Source organism: Lolium rigidum, chromosome 3 (genome assembly GCF_022539505.1).
Source record: "Lolium rigidum isolate FL_2022 chromosome 3, APGP_CSIRO_Lrig_0.1, whole genome shotgun sequence".
NCBI classification, from domain to species: Eukaryota; Viridiplantae; Streptophyta; class Magnoliopsida; order Poales; family Poaceae; genus Lolium; species Lolium rigidum.
The window spans coordinates 145,776,238-145,794,268 of NC_061510.1; the positions used below are offsets into that span (position 1 = coordinate 145,776,238).

Genomic DNA, 18,031 nt, shown 5'->3' on the forward strand with positions numbered 1-18,031 from the left:
AGTTTCACAGAAACCAAATTGTGGATTTATTTTTTGAGAGACTTTTGTTGATTTGAGTAAACAGATTTTGGATTTTAAATGCAGTCCACTCAACAGAACATGTCATGTAAATGTCATTAGCCCAGGAACCTGTTTGTCCTGGAAATTTTCGCTACCGAAAGAAAAGCCCAAGCTAAACTTCTTCTAGGAGAGAAGGCCCGGTGCAACCAAGTGAATAACATAGGCCCAGCTCAAAGAAGCCCAAGTACCCAGGCGGCCCCTTCCACCGAAAACCCTAATTCTCCAGATCAAACAGATCCGACTCCTCCGCATCCGATCCAACGGCCAGAACACCCTGACCGCCCACTATAAACACAACCTCCCCCACGCCATCCTCCTTTCCCTCCTCCCAGCCACCGCCGCCGAAACCCCAAACCGACGAACCCCAACCCCGGCCGCCGCCGCCATGACGACGAGCATGAAGAAGAACCGCAAGAAGCGCGGCCACGTCTCCGCCGGGCACGGGCGTGTCGGCAAGCACCGCAAGCATCCCGGAGGTCGCGGTAACGCCGGTGGCATGCACCACCACCGCATCCTCTTCGACAAGTACCACCCGGGCTACTTCGGCAAGGTCGGCATGCGCTACTTCCACAAGCTCAGCAACAGGTTCCACTGCCCCACGGTCAACGTCGACCGCCTCTGGTCCATGGTGCCCGCCGACAAGGCCGCCGAGGCCGCCGCCACCCCCGGCAAGGCCCCCGTCATCGACGTCTCTCAGTTCGGCTACTTCAAGATCCTCGGCAAGGGCATGCTCCCGCCCAACACGCCCATCGTCGTCAAGGCCAAGCTCATCTCCAAGATCGCCGAGAAGAAGATCAAGGCCGCGGGCGGCGCCGTCTTGCTCACCGCTTAGGTACGTAAGGGCCGGCGGATGCAGGGAGAGGAAGGAGAGAGAGCAGATGGGACTAGTTTCTTAATCCTTGTGTTGAAAACTTCGATTTAGCTCTACTTTTTTTTTGTTAAGAACATTGCTGTATGGTATGGCTACTTGGAACCTGTGCTGTCTTATCAGATGTTTTGGATTCAGTTATAATGCCGGTTTATATCAGATATATCTGCTTTGTTATGTTGACTGCAGCTCACTTTCAGTAGTGATACCATCGTTGCATCTCTCATTGCAGTAGTGCACCTTGTGTCCATAGGAAACCAAGTTTGTGATTGCTACTTTATATAGGTCTGAATGCATTGGTGTTTGGCTAATCTAGAGCATGTTGTGTTCTTAGGTTTCGTTTTACTTGCCGAATGTTAAGTTGTGTGCCTGGGACGAAGATTCAGTTGATTAGTTCCCCCACCGCACCAGCGAGCCGCACGAATCCACTTTGCCTTTTTCTCAGTAGACTTGTTTACTATTGTCTGGTCTTTAGTCTGAGTATCCATTTTAGTATAGTGTAGTTTGATCAACCTTGGAGGAAGATTATCAGTTGAATAGTTCCTTGTTTACTATTGTCTGGTCTATGCTTGAATTCGACTACATTAGGGTGTCCAGGCTCCTGAGTTTTGTGTCGTTGCTGCCTAACAGTGCTACTTGTATGTTGACTTACTGTCATTATATGTTTCGTTCAGTAGTAATGGCTCCGATATTTCGTTGCTCTTTACAGTTTATCCATTCAATGTGTCATTTCGTTGCTTTCGGTTACTTGCGAGAAGTAGTTCTCTTGCCCAGTTTCATTTGTTGATCCCTACTAAGAATGTGGTTTATGTGCTTCCGTTGCTTTCGGTTACTTGCGAGAAGTAGTTCTCTTGCCCAGTTTCATTTGTTGATCCCTACTAAGAATGTGGTTTATGTGCTGACGGTATGTAAAATCTCATCGTTTGTGTTCAATGTCGAAATATGTTTTGCTGCTTACTTTTGTGGCTACCTTGTAACCTGTAGTATCTGGCAAGTTGGTTTTTCCATTGTATGTTCGTCACAATTCATTTCTGGGAGGAAAAAGTTCAAAACAAATCTTAACTTATAGTTGTTGGCTAAATCAAACCCTAAACTTGGAATCCCGGTAATTGGCACTCTGAACTGTCATATCCCAGTCTATTTTCAACCCCGAACCCGGTCTATAATTTTTATTTGAAATAAGATTAGCAATACCTCTCACTGACAGACCTGGCCCACATGTCATGTCTTTCTTCCACCTCTAGCCTCACTCTCCCCAATATCTCCTCCACCGCTTGTACAATCGGGTGGTCCTATCACCGGGGCGGCACGATGGGACAGACACCGGGCTTGTGCAATCAAGCCGGATGGTGAAGCATCTTCATATGTTTGGAGGTCGGGGCTCCCTGCAGCGCATGCTGGAGATACCTTGGTCTGGAGGTGCGGGTTCCTAGAGGTGCGAGTCGGAGGTTGGGCAACCTCCTGCGCGGCTCCCGCACACCCTGCGTCCAGCGCGGAAAGACCCGCGCACGCCCCCTCCGATGACCTGCAAGTGGGGCTGCGTGCTGGATGGGGGAGGAGCAGGGGAGGGTCGATGGGGAAGGAGCGGACGTAGTGCGACGCGCGGTATCCCACCAGCGATGGGAGGTGCTGGTCGGCGGCGAGCTGCGAGGCCTCGGAGCGGCAGCGCACGCTCCACAACTCGTTCTTAATTCCCAATTTGACACAGATTGAGGAGGGGGATGGATATGACAAGTAGGCCCGCATTGTCAGTGAGACTAAAGAGTTGTCCCAGCCGGGATTGTTGCATTCCCGGTGTGCCAAACAGATGTAGGGTTTAAAGTAGACTGGGACTCGAAGTTCACTGTGCTGGTTTCAGGGATTGCTAGTTTGAGGTTCGATTTAGCCAAAGCTTACAAGTTCAAGGTTTAATTTGGACTTTTTCCTTTCCGGGATGCTATGTACTTCTATCTCGAATGTAAAGTTACAGCCAACACCAGTTATTCAAAATTCCTGCCCCCTTAAATCATTTTCTCGTAATTTGGTCAATAGGCACACTGCTACAGATTCCTGTAACCTTTCCCAAGAAACGCAGACATTATTTTGTAAATACCGCGTACTCCCTCCGTACGGTTTGTTAGACCAACATGTAGTTCATGGAAAAAAAAATTGACCAAACATTTGGTTGATAAAATATGAATTATACTCCCTCACGTTTTAGATTTGGAAGCAAGTTTTCGTCACGTTATAGACCCTGTTTCCGTTTATCTCTTTGTGTCTCGTCTCCACCGCCCTCTTTCTCACGCACGTCTCGGCTGCCCTCACGCTTGATGATTCCGATCCTCCTCTTCTTTGCTCGTCTCCACCACCCTCATGCTTGATGATTCTGATGCTCTTCTTCAGGTGGAGTGCAATTGAGGTCAAATGGGCATAAACCGGTATGAGGAAGTATTTGATTCCATCCATAAATCGACTTTCCCTCCTACTGTTTTTTTTTTTTTTTTGGAGACTACAGAGTACACCATCCAGCGTCTGATGTGAACAATTGGCTCTAGATGTTCTGCCATGGTCCTTATTTAAATTCTGGGATAATGACAACAAATCAACTTGAGCATGTTCACACGATTTGGTGTGCATTCATCTGAGGTGTGATGAGTTGATTATGTAAAAACTCCTGTGTGAAGCTTTGTTTAAAGCCGGTACTTTCATTTTTCGGATTTTGTTTAAAGCTTCGTTTTCTATGAAAATACCAAAAGAACTACTTGTACAAACGATAGCTTCCTATTGTGATGGAGTTAAAAAAACAATCATACCTGGCGCTAGACATTCCTATCCTCCATATTCGTTCATCATATACACGTGTATATTTTTAGTGAAACTTTTCTAAACTCAGCATGACTTAATAATATAATATAACGGAGTAATTCAAATGAATAATGTGAAATTTTCAAATACAAAATTTAAACACAACTTAAGATACAAATGCATGAACAAAACGTAGTCAAAAGCAACATAAAACATCATCCACACAACCTCCTAGAGCACTCTCTACTAAAGAATTACGTCTCACTGCCTACGCTCCTTAAAGTCGGTTTTGTGCTTTCTCCTTATTTTCGTACCTCCCCTCCTCATTCTCTTTTACTTCGTATTACCATCTCGCCAGCTTATGTTTTTCTTCTTCTCGTCGAGGTCCATTTTGCTTGATCAAAGCTTGACTCGTCGTGTCCTCCCTTGCACTCATCAACCCTCATACTTGTAGGTTCTCCATCTCTTTTGATATCATCCTTCTCACTGGTGCAAAGTGCAAGGCACGAGTGCCTAAGGCCTTATGGACTACAAAACCTCACACATAACGCCACAACAACTCTTGCCGTCTGGTCTTGGTGGCCACTGGCTCTCCTTCTGCTTTCATGTGTGAGGTGAGCGCGCTCGTCATCCTAGTGGCACGATCCTTGTGGCTGGAGCGTAATAGTGGAGTCTTCGAGACGTTGACTTACATGTAGAGAGAAGTTTGCAGGAAGATCAACGGGGAGATGGAGCTATGGAAGTTCGCCATGCTGTGTGGCCAGCGAGCCCTATAATATGGCCGGCAACAACGCTGACAAAAGCATATGGAGCACGCCAACAGAGGGCTACGTGGTATTGAGAGGTGTGTCCCCCAGCGTTAACCCCTATAGCCCGACTACAATAGCACATGCATGTAGATAAAGGAAAAGTAGGTGGGTGCAGAAAAAGTAGAAGAGACAAAAATTATTTTTGAGGGGCTATGAGCCGGTTAGCATCTTTTAAGGTAAAATTTGGTGCAGACGCTGACGTGTGAACATTTCCTCCACCAAAACCCCCAAATGGGTACTGACTATGATTTGATGTTTCCCGGTGGACACGCAAAATATTAACGCATTCTTGGGGAAAAAAAAGGTGCCACATGGGCCGAGTGGTGGAGAACAGTTTGCTATATCCATTGTTAGCGCTGAGCGACCGTTTGTGTCCGCCGTGTCCGGAAATACGTTTGACACCCTCTCTAGTGGGGCGACGCAAAGTGACCGAGCCGTCCGCGGAGACGCAAACCTGGCCCAAATATGCGCCTCGGATGCGTCTCTGGCGGACGCAGAAAGTATCCACTCGCGTCTGGCGGACGTTTTGTCTGGCCCACCAGGCAGTGACGCAGCGTCGATGCGTCTTCTCCGCAAGTACTGGCACCGAGGCGTCGCTTCGGCAGTCTGCGGCCGCGTAAATGGCATGCGCGTGCCGCGCGGCCGTCGCCTACCTCTGCGCACGTAGTAATGGCGATGCCACGCGTGGCGCGGCCGTCGCCCTGCCTCCGACCTATATAAACAGGGGCGCGAGCATCTCATCTCCTCCCCACTAAACCCTAGCCGCCGTTGTCGTAGCGCCGCTTCTGCTCAGCCTCCAGCAGATCCACCATGAGCAGCGCCGGACGCGGCCAGGCTGCCGCGCCTCCACCTCCACCTTCACCTCCCACTCCACCTCCCCCGGCCTCGAGCTCCGACGAGGAGTTCGACTCCGAAGACAGCACCGACCTCCTCCACCCGGTCAGGGACGCAGAGGCCCTGGCTGAAGCGGAGAAGGAAGCACAGGAGGAGCGGGCGGCCCATGCGGCGATCGACGCCGAGATGGAACAACGCAGGCTGGCGGTCGCTGCTGCAGCAGAGGACTCCGACTCGGAGATATCTTGGTCCTCCGATGACCCTGATGCGCCTACGCCGGAGGAGAGGGCGGTGGAGCAGAGGGCCATCGTCAAGTCTTTCGAGATGCTCAAGGACGACGCCGCGAGCGCGTTGCAAGCGCGGCCGCGCCCCGAGCCATAGCGGCTGCGCGAGAGGCGGCGGAGTGACGCAACGACGATGCCGGCCCGTTTAGGCATATAGATCTAATTTGTATAGTTTTATTGCATTTATATGTACTACTTTGGAAGTTTGACTATGTTACAATCTCTACTACTTAAAAAGACTAAACTGGTTCCTTATTGTGCCATCACGATACGATACGTTTCGTCGTCCGTCGTCCGCTTCGTCAATCCTCGCCCACAGTTTTGCATTTAGGTCCCTCATACGTGCTGGAAAATAGAACCCGCAGTCCTCCGACCTTCGGCCCCCTCCCGTCAACCCCGACCTCCTCAGATTGAACCCTAGCCCAAGGTCCTGCAGCCGCCGATCTCGTCTCCCCTCCCCAGCCCCGCCGCCCCTCAGCCGTCTTCTTGCCCCAGCCCGCCCTCCCCAGCCGTATCCAAAGCTGAACTCCTCACGGGTCCGTGGATGCCCGCCGCCGCGCGAAAAGGGCAAGAACGTCGATCCCGGCCTCGCGGTGGGGGGCGGCGGCGAGAACCTGCTGATGGGATGGTGGAGGCCGGCGGAGTGGATAGCGCGGCCGCTGGGTGGTCTGCACCCTGTGGCGGCTCTGTTCGCATTCGGACTGCTGCTCTTCCTGGGAGCGTATGGTCCAGGCTGCCTTCCCGCTACTCGACCTCGGGTTGGAAGCGATGCACGCCTGGATCGCATCTAGGTCCTGGCTTAACTTACTCTTCCCAGCGTTTCTCACGGTGAGTACGCATGCTTGCCCTGTGTAGATCCGTTGAGCGCTGGTCCTAATTTCCTAGCTTTTGTCCTTGTCTTTTTCCTCCCGATGTTATTCTTATTGACCAGTCGTGGAACAACCTAGGCTGTTAGTAGAACAGTACATGCTACATTGTATCCGAAAATTGAATTGAGTCACTATACAACACTGGCAACTCCTTTTCATTTTTTTCTAGACTAGATGCAGTTTCATTAGTACTGTATATGGGTATATTATTGCCACTTCGCTGCATCTATATTTTTCTTCTGAGGGATCGAGGCACTTTTCTAGAGATACTTTAATCTCAAGTTGGTTTCCTGGCTGATATTTATAATTTAATAAGAATTAGCAAATCCAGCTGTTAGCCAAATGGGCATGAAACTGAAAGATGTGTTGTGTTGGGTGACTTAGGAAGCTGAAAATTTATTAAGAAACTTTCTGACAGATCAAGAATCTCATGATAATACATCCTTCACTGCTCATCTGATAAGATCCTACATCTAGATAGATAGCTACTTGATTTGTGCGGCTGCGGGTTACTCTAATTGTAGCGAAGGTTTGTCCTTCACTACTTTTCTTCCATTTCCGCATCATTTTTTTTCAAATATTGCTTGATACTGCTAACTACGACCTGTTAGTTATAATTTTGTTCATTGATATTTCGAAACTTTTTTGTTTACAACATTCTTTTGACCTCACGATTGGACATTCCGGAGCTGGAGGTCCGCTACGTGTGCAAATCCACAACTTGGAGTGGCGCCGCTGGTCTTCCTGGCTCCACTGCTCTCCCACCAACGGCCGCCCTCCCGGCAACTCTCCCATCCTGGCATGGCTCGACTTTCCCAGGTGCTAGCACTTACCTCATATCTCTAATCCCGTGGATGGCAGCAGCGGCGATGAACGAACAGGGGGCCTGCGAACTGATTGATTTCTGTAAGGCTGTTTTGTGTCCTTCATCTGGGAAAGATGCCAAAGAAATCATTTTTTTGGCACCTTACAGTATGGAATTTTTCATGTTTGATTTGGTTGTGGTTGCACTTTTCCTTCCTGAATCACATGTCCTGGTTCAGATTATATGCAAACGGATTATACAGAAAGGTGTCGGGGAGTAGTTCCTGGTAATGTCCTACCCCAAATGATATATATAGTTTCTTGTTCAATTCAGACCATATTTTATTGCAAACCCTAATGCTATTGAAACTTTTGTCGATGTAGTCAGTACATATTGCTTGATTGCTTAGAGCAATAATGACATTTATCAGTTAGGCTTGCACCTTGCTTACCTATGATACAATCCGTTCAACCAAAGTGCTATGTGACCCTGTTCTCAAATTTGGCATATTCTTTCCTCTGTTTCTTGGCAAAACTAATGGTGTCATGTGGCCATTGAAATGCAGGAAGCGCTGGTGATGTGCTGGAGATGACCCTGTTGGGGAGCTCAAGGTGTTTATCTACGATCTCCCCGGAAAGTACAACAAGAAGCTGCTGAAGAAAGACCCTAGGTGCCTGAACCACATGTTCGCCACGGAGATCTTCATGCACCGGTTCCTGCTGTCGAGCGCGGTGCGAACTTCCATTCTAGAGGAGGCTGATTGGTTCTACACGCCCGTGTACCCGACCTGTGATCTAACACCATCGGGTCTCCCGTTGCCATTCAAGTCTCTGTGAATGATGCGCAGCGCCAGCGAGCTGATCTCGATGAAATGGCCTTACTGGAATAGGTCGGAGTGGCAGATCATTTCTTTGTCACACCACATGACTTTGGCGATTGCTTCCATTATCAGGTACAGACACACACTGCAAATCCCTGCTGTTGCACACATTCTCTTATTCATTTAACTTAATAGTACTAGATGTAAAGCAATTGTTTAGTACTGAGCTCGAATAACTGGGGCATATCTGATTGCAGCAAAGAACATGGGGACAATGGGGCAGGAAGATGCTTCTCTCATTATTTATGCTTATGAATGGGCACCTCTGACTTAAGTACTTCAGTTTGCACATTTCCATCCTTCTGAATATTTGTTCCATTCGTACATTTAATTGAGTTGCATAACTCTACAATAATAATCTGTAAACTGGCCATTGTGCACTTGTGTTAGAACTTATGTTGACAATTTTTTTTCCCTTAGAAACAAGTTTATATTGTATGCTCATCATCGGGTTCCATTAGGCCCTTTCTATGCCACTCAAGATGTTTATAGTGTGCATCCAAGACCATTTAAATACATGCCTTTAGATGATCACACGTTATTTGAATTCTCTTCTTTATGCAATTATTGGGTCTATAAATATTGGCCTCCGCCATGATTAGTTCGGGTTATTATAAGTCAAAACTGTGTTTTGAGTGATGGAGACTTGTGCAGGAATTAGGTTATGATAAACCTACATAATTCACACGCCAACTTTGTGATGCAAAACCGTAGTATTTACTTTCCCGTTGTTTCTGTTCTCTTGTTTCCTTCATCCCGTCGATATTTATTCCATTTTGAGAAGCAAGCATGTCATAGTAGTTTACTCATCATTATTACTTAATTGTGAGAAGATGCATTTTTTTGCCACAGGCTGAATCAATGTGGAGTAGAGTAGAATAACACTCGAGCAGAGCACTGGACGGGGCGGATGATCTGATAGATGTTTGTAAACATTTGGAGGGAAAAAAATACAACTATCATAGTGGTAATTCCTTCATTCAGTTGATTTGTATTTCATGTTGATAGCAACAATCATGTAACAGTGGTTTACTAATCATCATTGCTTAATTGTGAGAAGATGTATCTTGTTGCTGCATGCTGAATCAATATGGAATGGAGTAGAAACACTGGAGCAAAGCAATGGTGGGCCTGAAAGTGTTGCTGAACTACCTGTGACAAATAAGTGGACAAAGGAGAGAAAATTATATTGGGAAGATGCAAACCAACATCTATTTTCTCTTAATTCTTTCACCTCTGATAATATATGCGTATACAAAGGAGAGTATTAGTTTGATTTCCGTGCGATGAGGGATAAATATTTTTTGTTACTTCAAAGTGCATTGAGAAGATAGAAGTACACTCTTATATACTCTCTCCGTTCCTTTCTATAATGCCTATAGATTTTTGGCATTTGTTTCAGAATATAAGATTGTAGTTTGGCTCTTTTTCAATTACCTTCTCTACCGGTCAGTTCCCACACGACATGCGTGAAAAAAATCCATACAAAAAGGAAACAATTAATTGAGATTCCTAATGTATTATCCCAACGATTCCTTAGATTTAGGAAGCAATATTTTTATTTCCTTAATATAACCTGACTGCACATATATGGAGAGTCAACCAGAGAGATTTGTGGGATTTGTTATGTTAATTTCGGAAGTTACCGTTCCCTTATTTTACTCTGATCTCAAATCGTTAATCTAGGGGGTCTTGTGTAAAGAAAACTCTTGTGATAATTTTCGTGGCAAAAAACTATAGGCACTATAGAATGGAACGCAGAGAGTACTTATTTGAGGATGAGAAAATACCTGTGATTGAGTTAATATACTTATGAAAAATATGGGGGCATTCTTTATTGCCATTCGCTAGCAAATAAGTTATCTTGAATATTTTGTCAAAATTAGGCGCACGCAATTAAGGTATATACATGCAAATTATGTGGGTATTTTACATGTACAGTGCAATGTGTATGCAAGAGGAGACCAATCGAAAATCCACTTTGGCTACTAAAACGCACTTTAAAATGTCAAAACATTCTGGAAACAAAAGTTGTGTGTATATGAAAATATTTTATGTGTGCACATAAAGTTTAAGAAAAAGAGTAACTTTTTGGGCTTGTGTAAATAAGATGTTTTTTATGCTCTAATATGGCTATTCACAAGACTTTTTGTTTATCTTTTTTACACATTCTCTAAATTTTGTTTGTGAAACTTTATGTGCAGGCCAATGAATTTCTTCGGTGCCATGGCGTGGTGGAGTGCAGGGTGCCGGGGAGGGAAAGTGGTGGGACTGCAAGCGGCGGAGCGAAAGGGAAGGAGAGGCTCCTTTTTTGGAGGGAAATCGGCACATATAATAACGTTCTCCGGGCTAATGACCATATAATGACATTCTACGCGCTAATTTTAGCGGGACTAAATATGTTTCAAGTGAAATAATCAAGCGGACCGATCACACAAAATGTGTTTAATTAAATTACATATTCTGATTTAGCTATCATTTCTTTAGAGAACCTAATATTAAGCATGCAATTCAAACATGATTTTCGAAATCGTATGAACGGAGAGTTCTGTTGAATTCGGCGGACTGATGATACGACCACAAATTTAGTAAAACGGCGAGGTGACAACAGACTCATTGTGAATCTCACTTTGTGTATCTTCGAAACACAAAATTTTGTTTCCCGTTGCAACGCACGGGCATTTTTACTAGTTCAAAAAATGGATCGTCCCGGTGGGAAAATGCGTCGCGCCGCTAGGCCCTTAGGAAAGGATAGAAGAAAACGTGGGAAAAGGGAAAAAAATTCGACGCCTGAGAGATTCGAACTCTCGCGGGGAAACCCCATGTACTTAGCAGGCACACGCCTTAACCACTCGGCCAAAGCGTCGGTTGTTGATGTAAACTCTGAACAGTCGTATGTATAGCTTTGTGTAAAAGTAGACTTCATATAGTCGACTGTTTCCACCTAGGACAGTGCCTGACTTGCCGATACCCCACCAGCCAGCCCCCAGCGAACCATGGACAGCGGCGGCGGGCGGCCATCTCTTCCGTCGGCGGCGGCCGCGGGCACCTCCGGCGCGGACGAACCTCGCGACGCGCGGGTGATTCGGGAGCTCCTCCGGTCGATGGGGCTCAGCGAGGGCGAGTACGAGCCGCGCGTCGTGCACCAGTTCCTGGACCTGGCCTACCGCTACGTCGGCGACGTGCTTGGCGATGCCCAGGTCTACGCCGACCACGCGGGCAAGGTCCAGCTCGACGCCGACGACGTTCGCCTCGCCATCCAGGCCAAGGTCAACTTCTCCTTCTCGCAGCCGCCGCCCCGCGAGGTACCCCTCCAATCCTCCTCAAACCCTAGCTTGTTTTCGTTGAATACGGAAAATTACTAGGTTTCGCGGCTTCGTCCTGGATTTTATAGCCAAAAATCTTAGCTTTCGCTACGGATTGGTGTCCATGATCTAGCCCAGCAACCCTAGTCTGTTTCATAACTTGGACTGTGCTCATGCTTTGTGCTAGTGCTATGCATTTTGGTAATAATGATGAATTTACTTTTGACCAATATAAGTATATAACCAATGAATATCCGAGAACAATGTTTATGCTGCCGATCCGTTGTGGTGTTGCCATATCCCCAAACCACGGACCATCTTCTTCAGCTATGTTACATGTTATGAGGATGCGGAATTACGGGTATGCGAAAACGGTGTTTTCTGAACATAGACTTATGGGGATACGGCGAGTATATGTAAAAGAATGCATAAAAATTCAATAGGGCATTACAGATTAAATAAGGATAATGTGGAATCGAAATATGAAATAAATTTGCTAAGTTGAAAGCCAAGGCATCAAGCTTCAGATGCTTAAGACACAAGTTGTTGTGCACAAGCACTAATCCTCAGCTTGTTTGGTAGCCATCCTATTTCTCTTCAAGCTACGGAAAAAGGAATATGTTCTCCAATTTGATGAGGATGACCCATCTTCCTTGCGAAGTTGCTCAAGAACAGAATAAGAAATCTTGGTACATATCTTCACTCCAGCACCCGGTGTCTTCAACAGATGTGCTCTCACTCTTGAATTACTCCCTGCGCAAACTCCATGATAAAACTAGCATCTAAATCTTGAATTGCCTACATGACCAGAATCACTACCACCTGTCGTATCTTGTAACATGAAATCATAGGCGGTATAAAGAATAGGTAGACTAGTTCTCCTCGGACCCATCAGCAATGTTACTCCCAGACCCAGTCCCAAAACGAGCAACAGACGCAGTCCTAGAACGAGCAATAGAGGATTGAATGCTTGACCTATGCGCCATTCCCTAACATTGAGAAAATAGATAATTAGACGCCCTTCGTTCCCCCTAAATCCCTAAATAATTGCGTGGAAGTAAAAAAACAAAGAGCTTTTATCTTACTTGCGTACAATTTCTCCGAAGATTGCCGAACAACTAAAACTTGAAGACAAGCTGTGAGGCGCTGCCGGTGGTGCCAAGGAGTTTCACGATGCGCTGAAACTTCGAGTCCTCGCGAGTCGCGATGTGGCAACTGGCAGGTGACAGCGAGGGGATTCCAGGCGATTAGGTTTTATCATCCAACGAGTAGGCCTTGTGACAGGCTGTCGATCGAGTGGGGCCCGTACGTATCCCGGAGGTGTCCCCTGCATGTTCTAGCTGTATTCTGATTTTTTCTTTATTTTAATTCGGAAAAATGAGATGCTCCGGGTTACGCGTATCCCTGTCCTGGTGCAGTATCCTGCACTGATACGGTACCTCTGTGCCGTGTCCCTGCATCAAAGGTCTTCGGAATTGGTTACAGGAAAGTTTTCGGTTCAGTTAACTGGTCTGGCCTTATTCTCATTTTTAGCCCTCGTGGTTTGGATAATCGGTGGTGCAGCTGGATTCTCGCTATTCTCTCGACAGGTCACACTTCCATCCTCCTCCAAAGGCTTCCCTGGTGACTGTATCAGATGCAGAAATGGTCTACACCTTAAATCTCACCATGGCCTTTGCTGACGCAACGCCATAAATTTCCAAAAATCTGACTTCATCGTTTTACATATTCCTGAGGGTCATAGCAATCGAAATGACATCGATCTTAGGCTGCAGCATCTCCAATTTTGCTCTCTGCCTTTGCTCCCCACCAATTTTGACAGATATTTTTCCGGTTGGCGTGCCCTCTTTCTCTACTCTGGTAGAGTATAATTGTATGAAGCAAACTACCAATGGCTTCACGTAGCTAGTATTGCATGCCAGCTTTAACTAAACACCCTTGTTTGATGAATAATCAAGAAAACTCTTCAAATAATACATGCATCCGATTCTGAATGCCATTTTAATATTTCTAAATGCCTAGACTTGCTTGTGCATATGCACGAGATACCAGTAACTTAGGATGACCGCCGTCGAGAGCACTCTTGACAAGTACACCTTGAATTTGCTGGAGCATGTCACTTAGGGACAGTTATCGAACATATAAAGCTTTCACCATCAGATGTGTTGTGGGTTCCTTTTTTGTGTATCTTAATCCAGCAGAAGAATGATACATGCAACTAGCAGCAGATGGCGTGCGGAAATTCCAGAAGTGGGAGAGGAATTACAAAAGATGAGTTAGTCCTTGTCTTGTTAGGGAAGTTCAGTTGAGCCCATGTCTTGTTTCGAAAGTTGAGTCCATTTCTTGTTAGGAAAGTTGAATACGTATCTTTCATGGTCGGAAGTCTTACGGATCAGACACAGCTAGTTGACTAGTTCTATAAATCCATCTGCTGCCGTCCTCAATTTGGTACAAGACCGACGACCACATACATGGCTTCTGAAGGAGAGCCTTGCTGAGGTCACAAGGAGTTGGCAACAGTACGCCCAGACTTGGCCAACCTCAGCAGGCATGTTAAGAGTCTACAAAGTCTATGGCCTTCCAAAGTCAGTTGATATACCCTTCCTGCCACAACCTGAAAGGAGGGCCACCAGAGTTGACGACAGCAACAACAACCATGACAACTGTGCATGCTGCACTGTCAGCATCACCATCCTCCAATCAAAACATAAATTGGACTGCTGGCTGAAACAAATAGCTGCAGATGATTTGCGGCTAACCTTGAAGATGTAACCTAACACTATAAATTCAAATCAGCTGACATGTTTGTCTTAGTAGAGTAGGATTGCATTGTAAACCCTCGATTTTCAGTAACTGGAGGATGGAGAAAGGGTTTTCTAATTATCATGGTTCCTACAAAAAAATTCTACTTTATGAAACAGGGCCTAAATACCTACCCTCGGTAGTTTTTCCCGAGAACCCGCAGTAGATCTGCGTGTCATTTCATTAAGCTTGAAGAAGGAAATAACGTTTTACAAGTCTGACAGGACCTAGACCCCACCACCACGCCACCAGTAGATAGCAAGAACCCTACGTAACTCCTCTCGCAGACCCTTGCTGCGGTACTGAATACCGAGCAGCAAGTGCAGCTATTTATATCAGACCTTGTGCAGAACATTGTTGATCTTCAGATGACCATCAGGTCAGTTCGCGCATATAGCTGTGAGCCCTTACTGCTGCTTTGGCCATGGCAACGACAAACGTACAAGCTGTGTTCTGTAGCATTCAGTTAGCAGGGGAGGAGGTACAGTGGTTACTAAACAGCATCACAATTGTGGTTTCACACAGGTGAAGGTATCAGGTATCCCATTGAAGGTAGAAGGATTTGTTCTATGACTGTGATGACAACTTCCCCGGGGACACAGATGCCAGCAACTCTTCTACCTTCGATTGTGGGTTTTCTTTGCGATGTGATGATTGATGTGTCGAGAGCATAGTTTTGCGGTTGTAGGAGGTTGGGAGAGTTGGTTGGTCTAACTTGATGGTTGGGAAGTTGCACAATGTGGTTTTAATGTAATGTTTTTCCATTAATTAACTGGGCAATCTCTTCTTAATTAATAGATTGGGGCAAAGCTCTTGCCTCCGTTTCCAAAAAAAAAACTCTAGATCAAGGGTTGGTTGTTCTTCTGAACCTCCCAGGGGGACCAATTATTGTGGACTCCAATTGAGAAAATAAGCAATTAAGTACAATAGAAGATGCGCCGGTGTGCCCTGGAAAAAAAAATCTCGATACAGAAAATGATGTGTGCTGTCAGTGTTTCAGTTCACTGCTGGTTCTTGGCTGAGAGAAACTTTTGGAAAAAATTGAATTTCAAATAAGGGTGGGCAGATTGAATAAAAACACATATGCACACTTCAACAACTCCTCTCACATGTGATTGGAGAAGAGAAGACAACACGTGAATAGAAAAGTCTCCTGAGGCTCTGAGGCCTATGCGAGGACAAAGAGGGGCGCAACAACAATTTTAGGATAAATTGCAAAAGCTAGGACTTGAACTCGAGACCTTGGGCTCTAATACCATGTCAAGCTTCATGCACTTGCCAACGCAACCAAAAGTACGAATTGATGGAAAGGGCTAGTGCAATCCACTTATACACTTCACAACACCTCCTCTCACATGTGACAGGAGAAAATCAACACGTGAATAGAAGAACAAACCCACATATGACAACCAAAAGTACGAATTGATGGAAAGGGTTAGTGCAATAAACTTATACACTTCACAACACCCCCTCTCACATGTGACAGGAGAAAGTCAACACGTGAATAGAAGAACAAACCCACGTATGACTAAAGAGGGCTATACGTTGACAAAGGGGGGTCAGCAACAATTTTAGGATAAGTTGCAAAAGCTACGACAGTAGGACTCGAACTTGAGATCCTACCATGTCAACCTTTCATGCACTAGCCAATGCAACCAAAAGTAGGAACTGATGGGAAAGGGCTAGACAATCCACATATACACACTTCAACACCCCGAATCTACTTATACACTTCACAACACCCCCAATCTGCACCAGAGATCGCGGTTTTGAGTCCTCCAGTTCGTGAAATGTTATTTTGTTCACACTTGTAGGGAATAAACAGGAGGGGATATGGTATTTGAATCCAGCTCAAGTAGTACTCTAGCACCCTACCACTAAGACTAAGATGAGTTTCTTACATATAGACAACACTGGACTCCTTTATCCTTGGGAAGCTGGAATATACTGAACCTTTTCCAGTTTGCTGGGTAACCAAGGAGTGCAGGGATTTACATCCCTGGGTGCAGAATGATTGACGAGTTAGAGTTCCATTTAGTCTGTCTTGCAAGGAATGTTCAGCTGAGTCCATGACTTCATAGGAAAGTTGAATGCTTATTATCTGCTGAAGGGTCCAAAATCTTAGGTTTCATTTGTGTAACCTTTGAGAATCAAGTAAGACATTAATACCCTCTCTTTGTTAGTATAGATACTGCTGGTACTGTAGCAACTGTTTTACTGTTGGAAATTCAAATTAGAACCAAGGGTGCTCAGTTTATTTATTAGTTGGCTCATTCTCTAGATATATTATGTGTATTATCGATAACTTCCGGTAGATTTTGGTACTGTTTATGGGTCAAGTCAAATAATCGCATAGAAGGGACTGCAGCTGCTAGATTCTTTAGACCGGAGTTGTCCGTACTGCTACACTCTCTATGCATAGTGCTCTTTAGGATGACAAGCCATTTCTGATTTCACAGGTTCTACTTGAGTTGGCACGGAGCCGAAACAAAATCCCACTGCCCAAGTCTATTGCTCCACCTGGCTCGATTCCTCTGCCGCCTGAGCAGGACACTTTGTTGAGCCAAAACTACCAACTCCTACCCCCATTGAAGCCGCCAACTCAGGTTGAGGAAACAGAAGATGACAACGAGGAAGCGAACGCAACACCTTCCAATCCCAATCCAAGCTATTCGCAAGAACAGAGGGTTAACGAGCAACATCAGCCTCTGCCACATACCCAGAGCCAGAGGGTTTCTTTCCAACTGAACGCTGTAGCTGCCGCAGCTGCAAAGCGTCCTCGAATGACAATTGATCAGTTGAACATGGGCTAACCGGACAATGATTGCCGGGATCGCTCTTTCTGGCTACGCCCTCCTATTTCACCAAGGAAATGCTGATGCTTCAGGAAAGGAGCCGCCTTACAAGTAGTGTATGTTGTAGCTGCGCACGTGAAGTTAATTAGTTTTTTTTTTCATTATTGTAAACTTGTTTACTTTGTATATTATGTATCCCTGTTGAACTTGGACTGTGCCCTTGTTGTTTTTGAATACTCGATCACAGTGTTCCTACTGTGTGACGTTGCGACACAAACAATTGATATACTGCGTATCTTATTTGCTTTGATTGGGCTTAACATGCATTTTTTTTCTTCTTTTGGAAATGGCCTATTTTTCTTGTTACTTGTGTGATAAAAGTATAATAGTAGGGCTTGTTTATTTTTTATGATTGAAGTCAAGATATTTCGCTATGGCTGCTCTGCAAGCAATTTGAAATGTCAATGTCCTTTGAGAAATTCATTTGTTTATGTGGCGTGAGTGAGACTGAGAAATGGTGGCCACCTGACGAGAGGACCGACTGCCTGAAGATCAATATCGACGGGGGCCTGGGGTGTTACGTGTGCAGCAACTGAAGCTCTACAGGTCGCTCATGTTGGTCCTTGCCTGAACAGACGCGGCGCAGCAACGGGCGTGTTTGTAGAATTGTAGCTCGTCATGAAGTCCAGCCATGCATGTCTGTCCTCCACACGGTCCGTGTTGTGGATGAGTAGAGCATCTCCGGGGTAGGCCTGATAGGACTGAAGATGGTGCGGCACCGCTCAAATCTGAATCACCATTTCCCCCTTCGAACTCCTCCACCATTTGTAATCCATGGACAAGGCAAGAGTTTCTTCACCGGTTACACCCTAGAGGCCAGGATCATGGCGGCGGCGGTCATCGGCGACACTTCTTCCTCTTCACCAACTTGTGTGC

The 18,031-nt window shown here is 45.8% G+C and overlaps 2 protein-coding genes, 1 long non-coding RNA gene and 1 other non-coding gene across 7 annotated transcripts; 3 read left to right on the plus strand and 1 right to left on the minus strand.

The window, feature by feature from the left end:
- The first annotated feature begins 397 nt into the window (after window positions 1-397).
- On the plus strand, window positions 398-1,087 carry LOC124698364 (60S ribosomal protein L27a-3-like). Its single transcript, XM_047230847.1, has one exon. The coding sequence runs from the start codon at window positions 446-448 to the stop codon at window positions 890-892; it is 447 nt and encodes a 148-aa protein (XP_047086803.1). The 5' UTR covers window positions 398-445; the 3' UTR covers window positions 893-1,087.
- Window positions 1,088-6,149: 5,062 nt separating this feature from the next.
- Window positions 6,150-9,540, plus strand: LOC124702455. 4 transcript variants are annotated; one of them, XR_007002500.1, is made up of 7 exons: window positions 6,150-6,467; window positions 6,927-7,414; window positions 7,552-7,599; window positions 7,879-8,265; window positions 8,391-8,467; window positions 9,046-9,160; window positions 9,254-9,540. It is a non-coding gene; the product is annotated as an uncharacterized LOC124702455 (long non-coding RNA). The 4 variants fall into 4 exon arrangements; XR_007002499.1 differs by having other exon boundaries at window positions 6,154-7,414; XR_007002502.1 differs by having other exon boundaries at window positions 6,154-7,327.
- Window positions 9,541-10,977: 1,437 nt separating this feature from the next.
- Window positions 10,978-11,059, minus strand: TRNAS-GCU. The gene has a single exon. It is a non-coding gene; the product is annotated as a tRNA-Ser (tRNA).
- Window positions 11,060-11,189: 130 nt separating this feature from the next.
- On the plus strand, window positions 11,190-17,436 carry LOC124702456 (transcription initiation factor TFIID subunit 9-like). The gene is made up of 2 exons (XM_047234600.1): window positions 11,190-11,498; window positions 16,760-17,436. Exons 1-2 carry the CDS (start codon window positions 11,190-11,192, stop codon window positions 17,111-17,113), a joined length of 663 nt encoding a protein of 220 aa, XP_047090556.1. The 3' UTR covers window positions 17,114-17,436.
- Window positions 17,437-18,031: the final 595 nt, after the last annotated feature.

What these genes read in the sequence shown, in the direction of transcription:
- LOC124698364 (XM_047230847.1), top strand. Translation starts at nt 446, where the DNA reads ATGACGACGAGCATGAAGAAGAACCGCAAGAAGCGCGGCCACGTCTCC.
- LOC124702456 (XM_047234600.1), top strand. Translation starts at nt 11,190, where the DNA reads ATGGACAGCGGCGGCGGGCGGCCATCTCTTCCGTCGGCGGCGGCCGCG. An exon ending in CGCAGCCGCCGCCCCGCGAG is followed by an intron (nt 11,499 to 16,759) that starts GTACCCCTCCAA and finishes CTGATTTCACAG; the next exon opens with GTTCTACTTGAGTTGGCACG.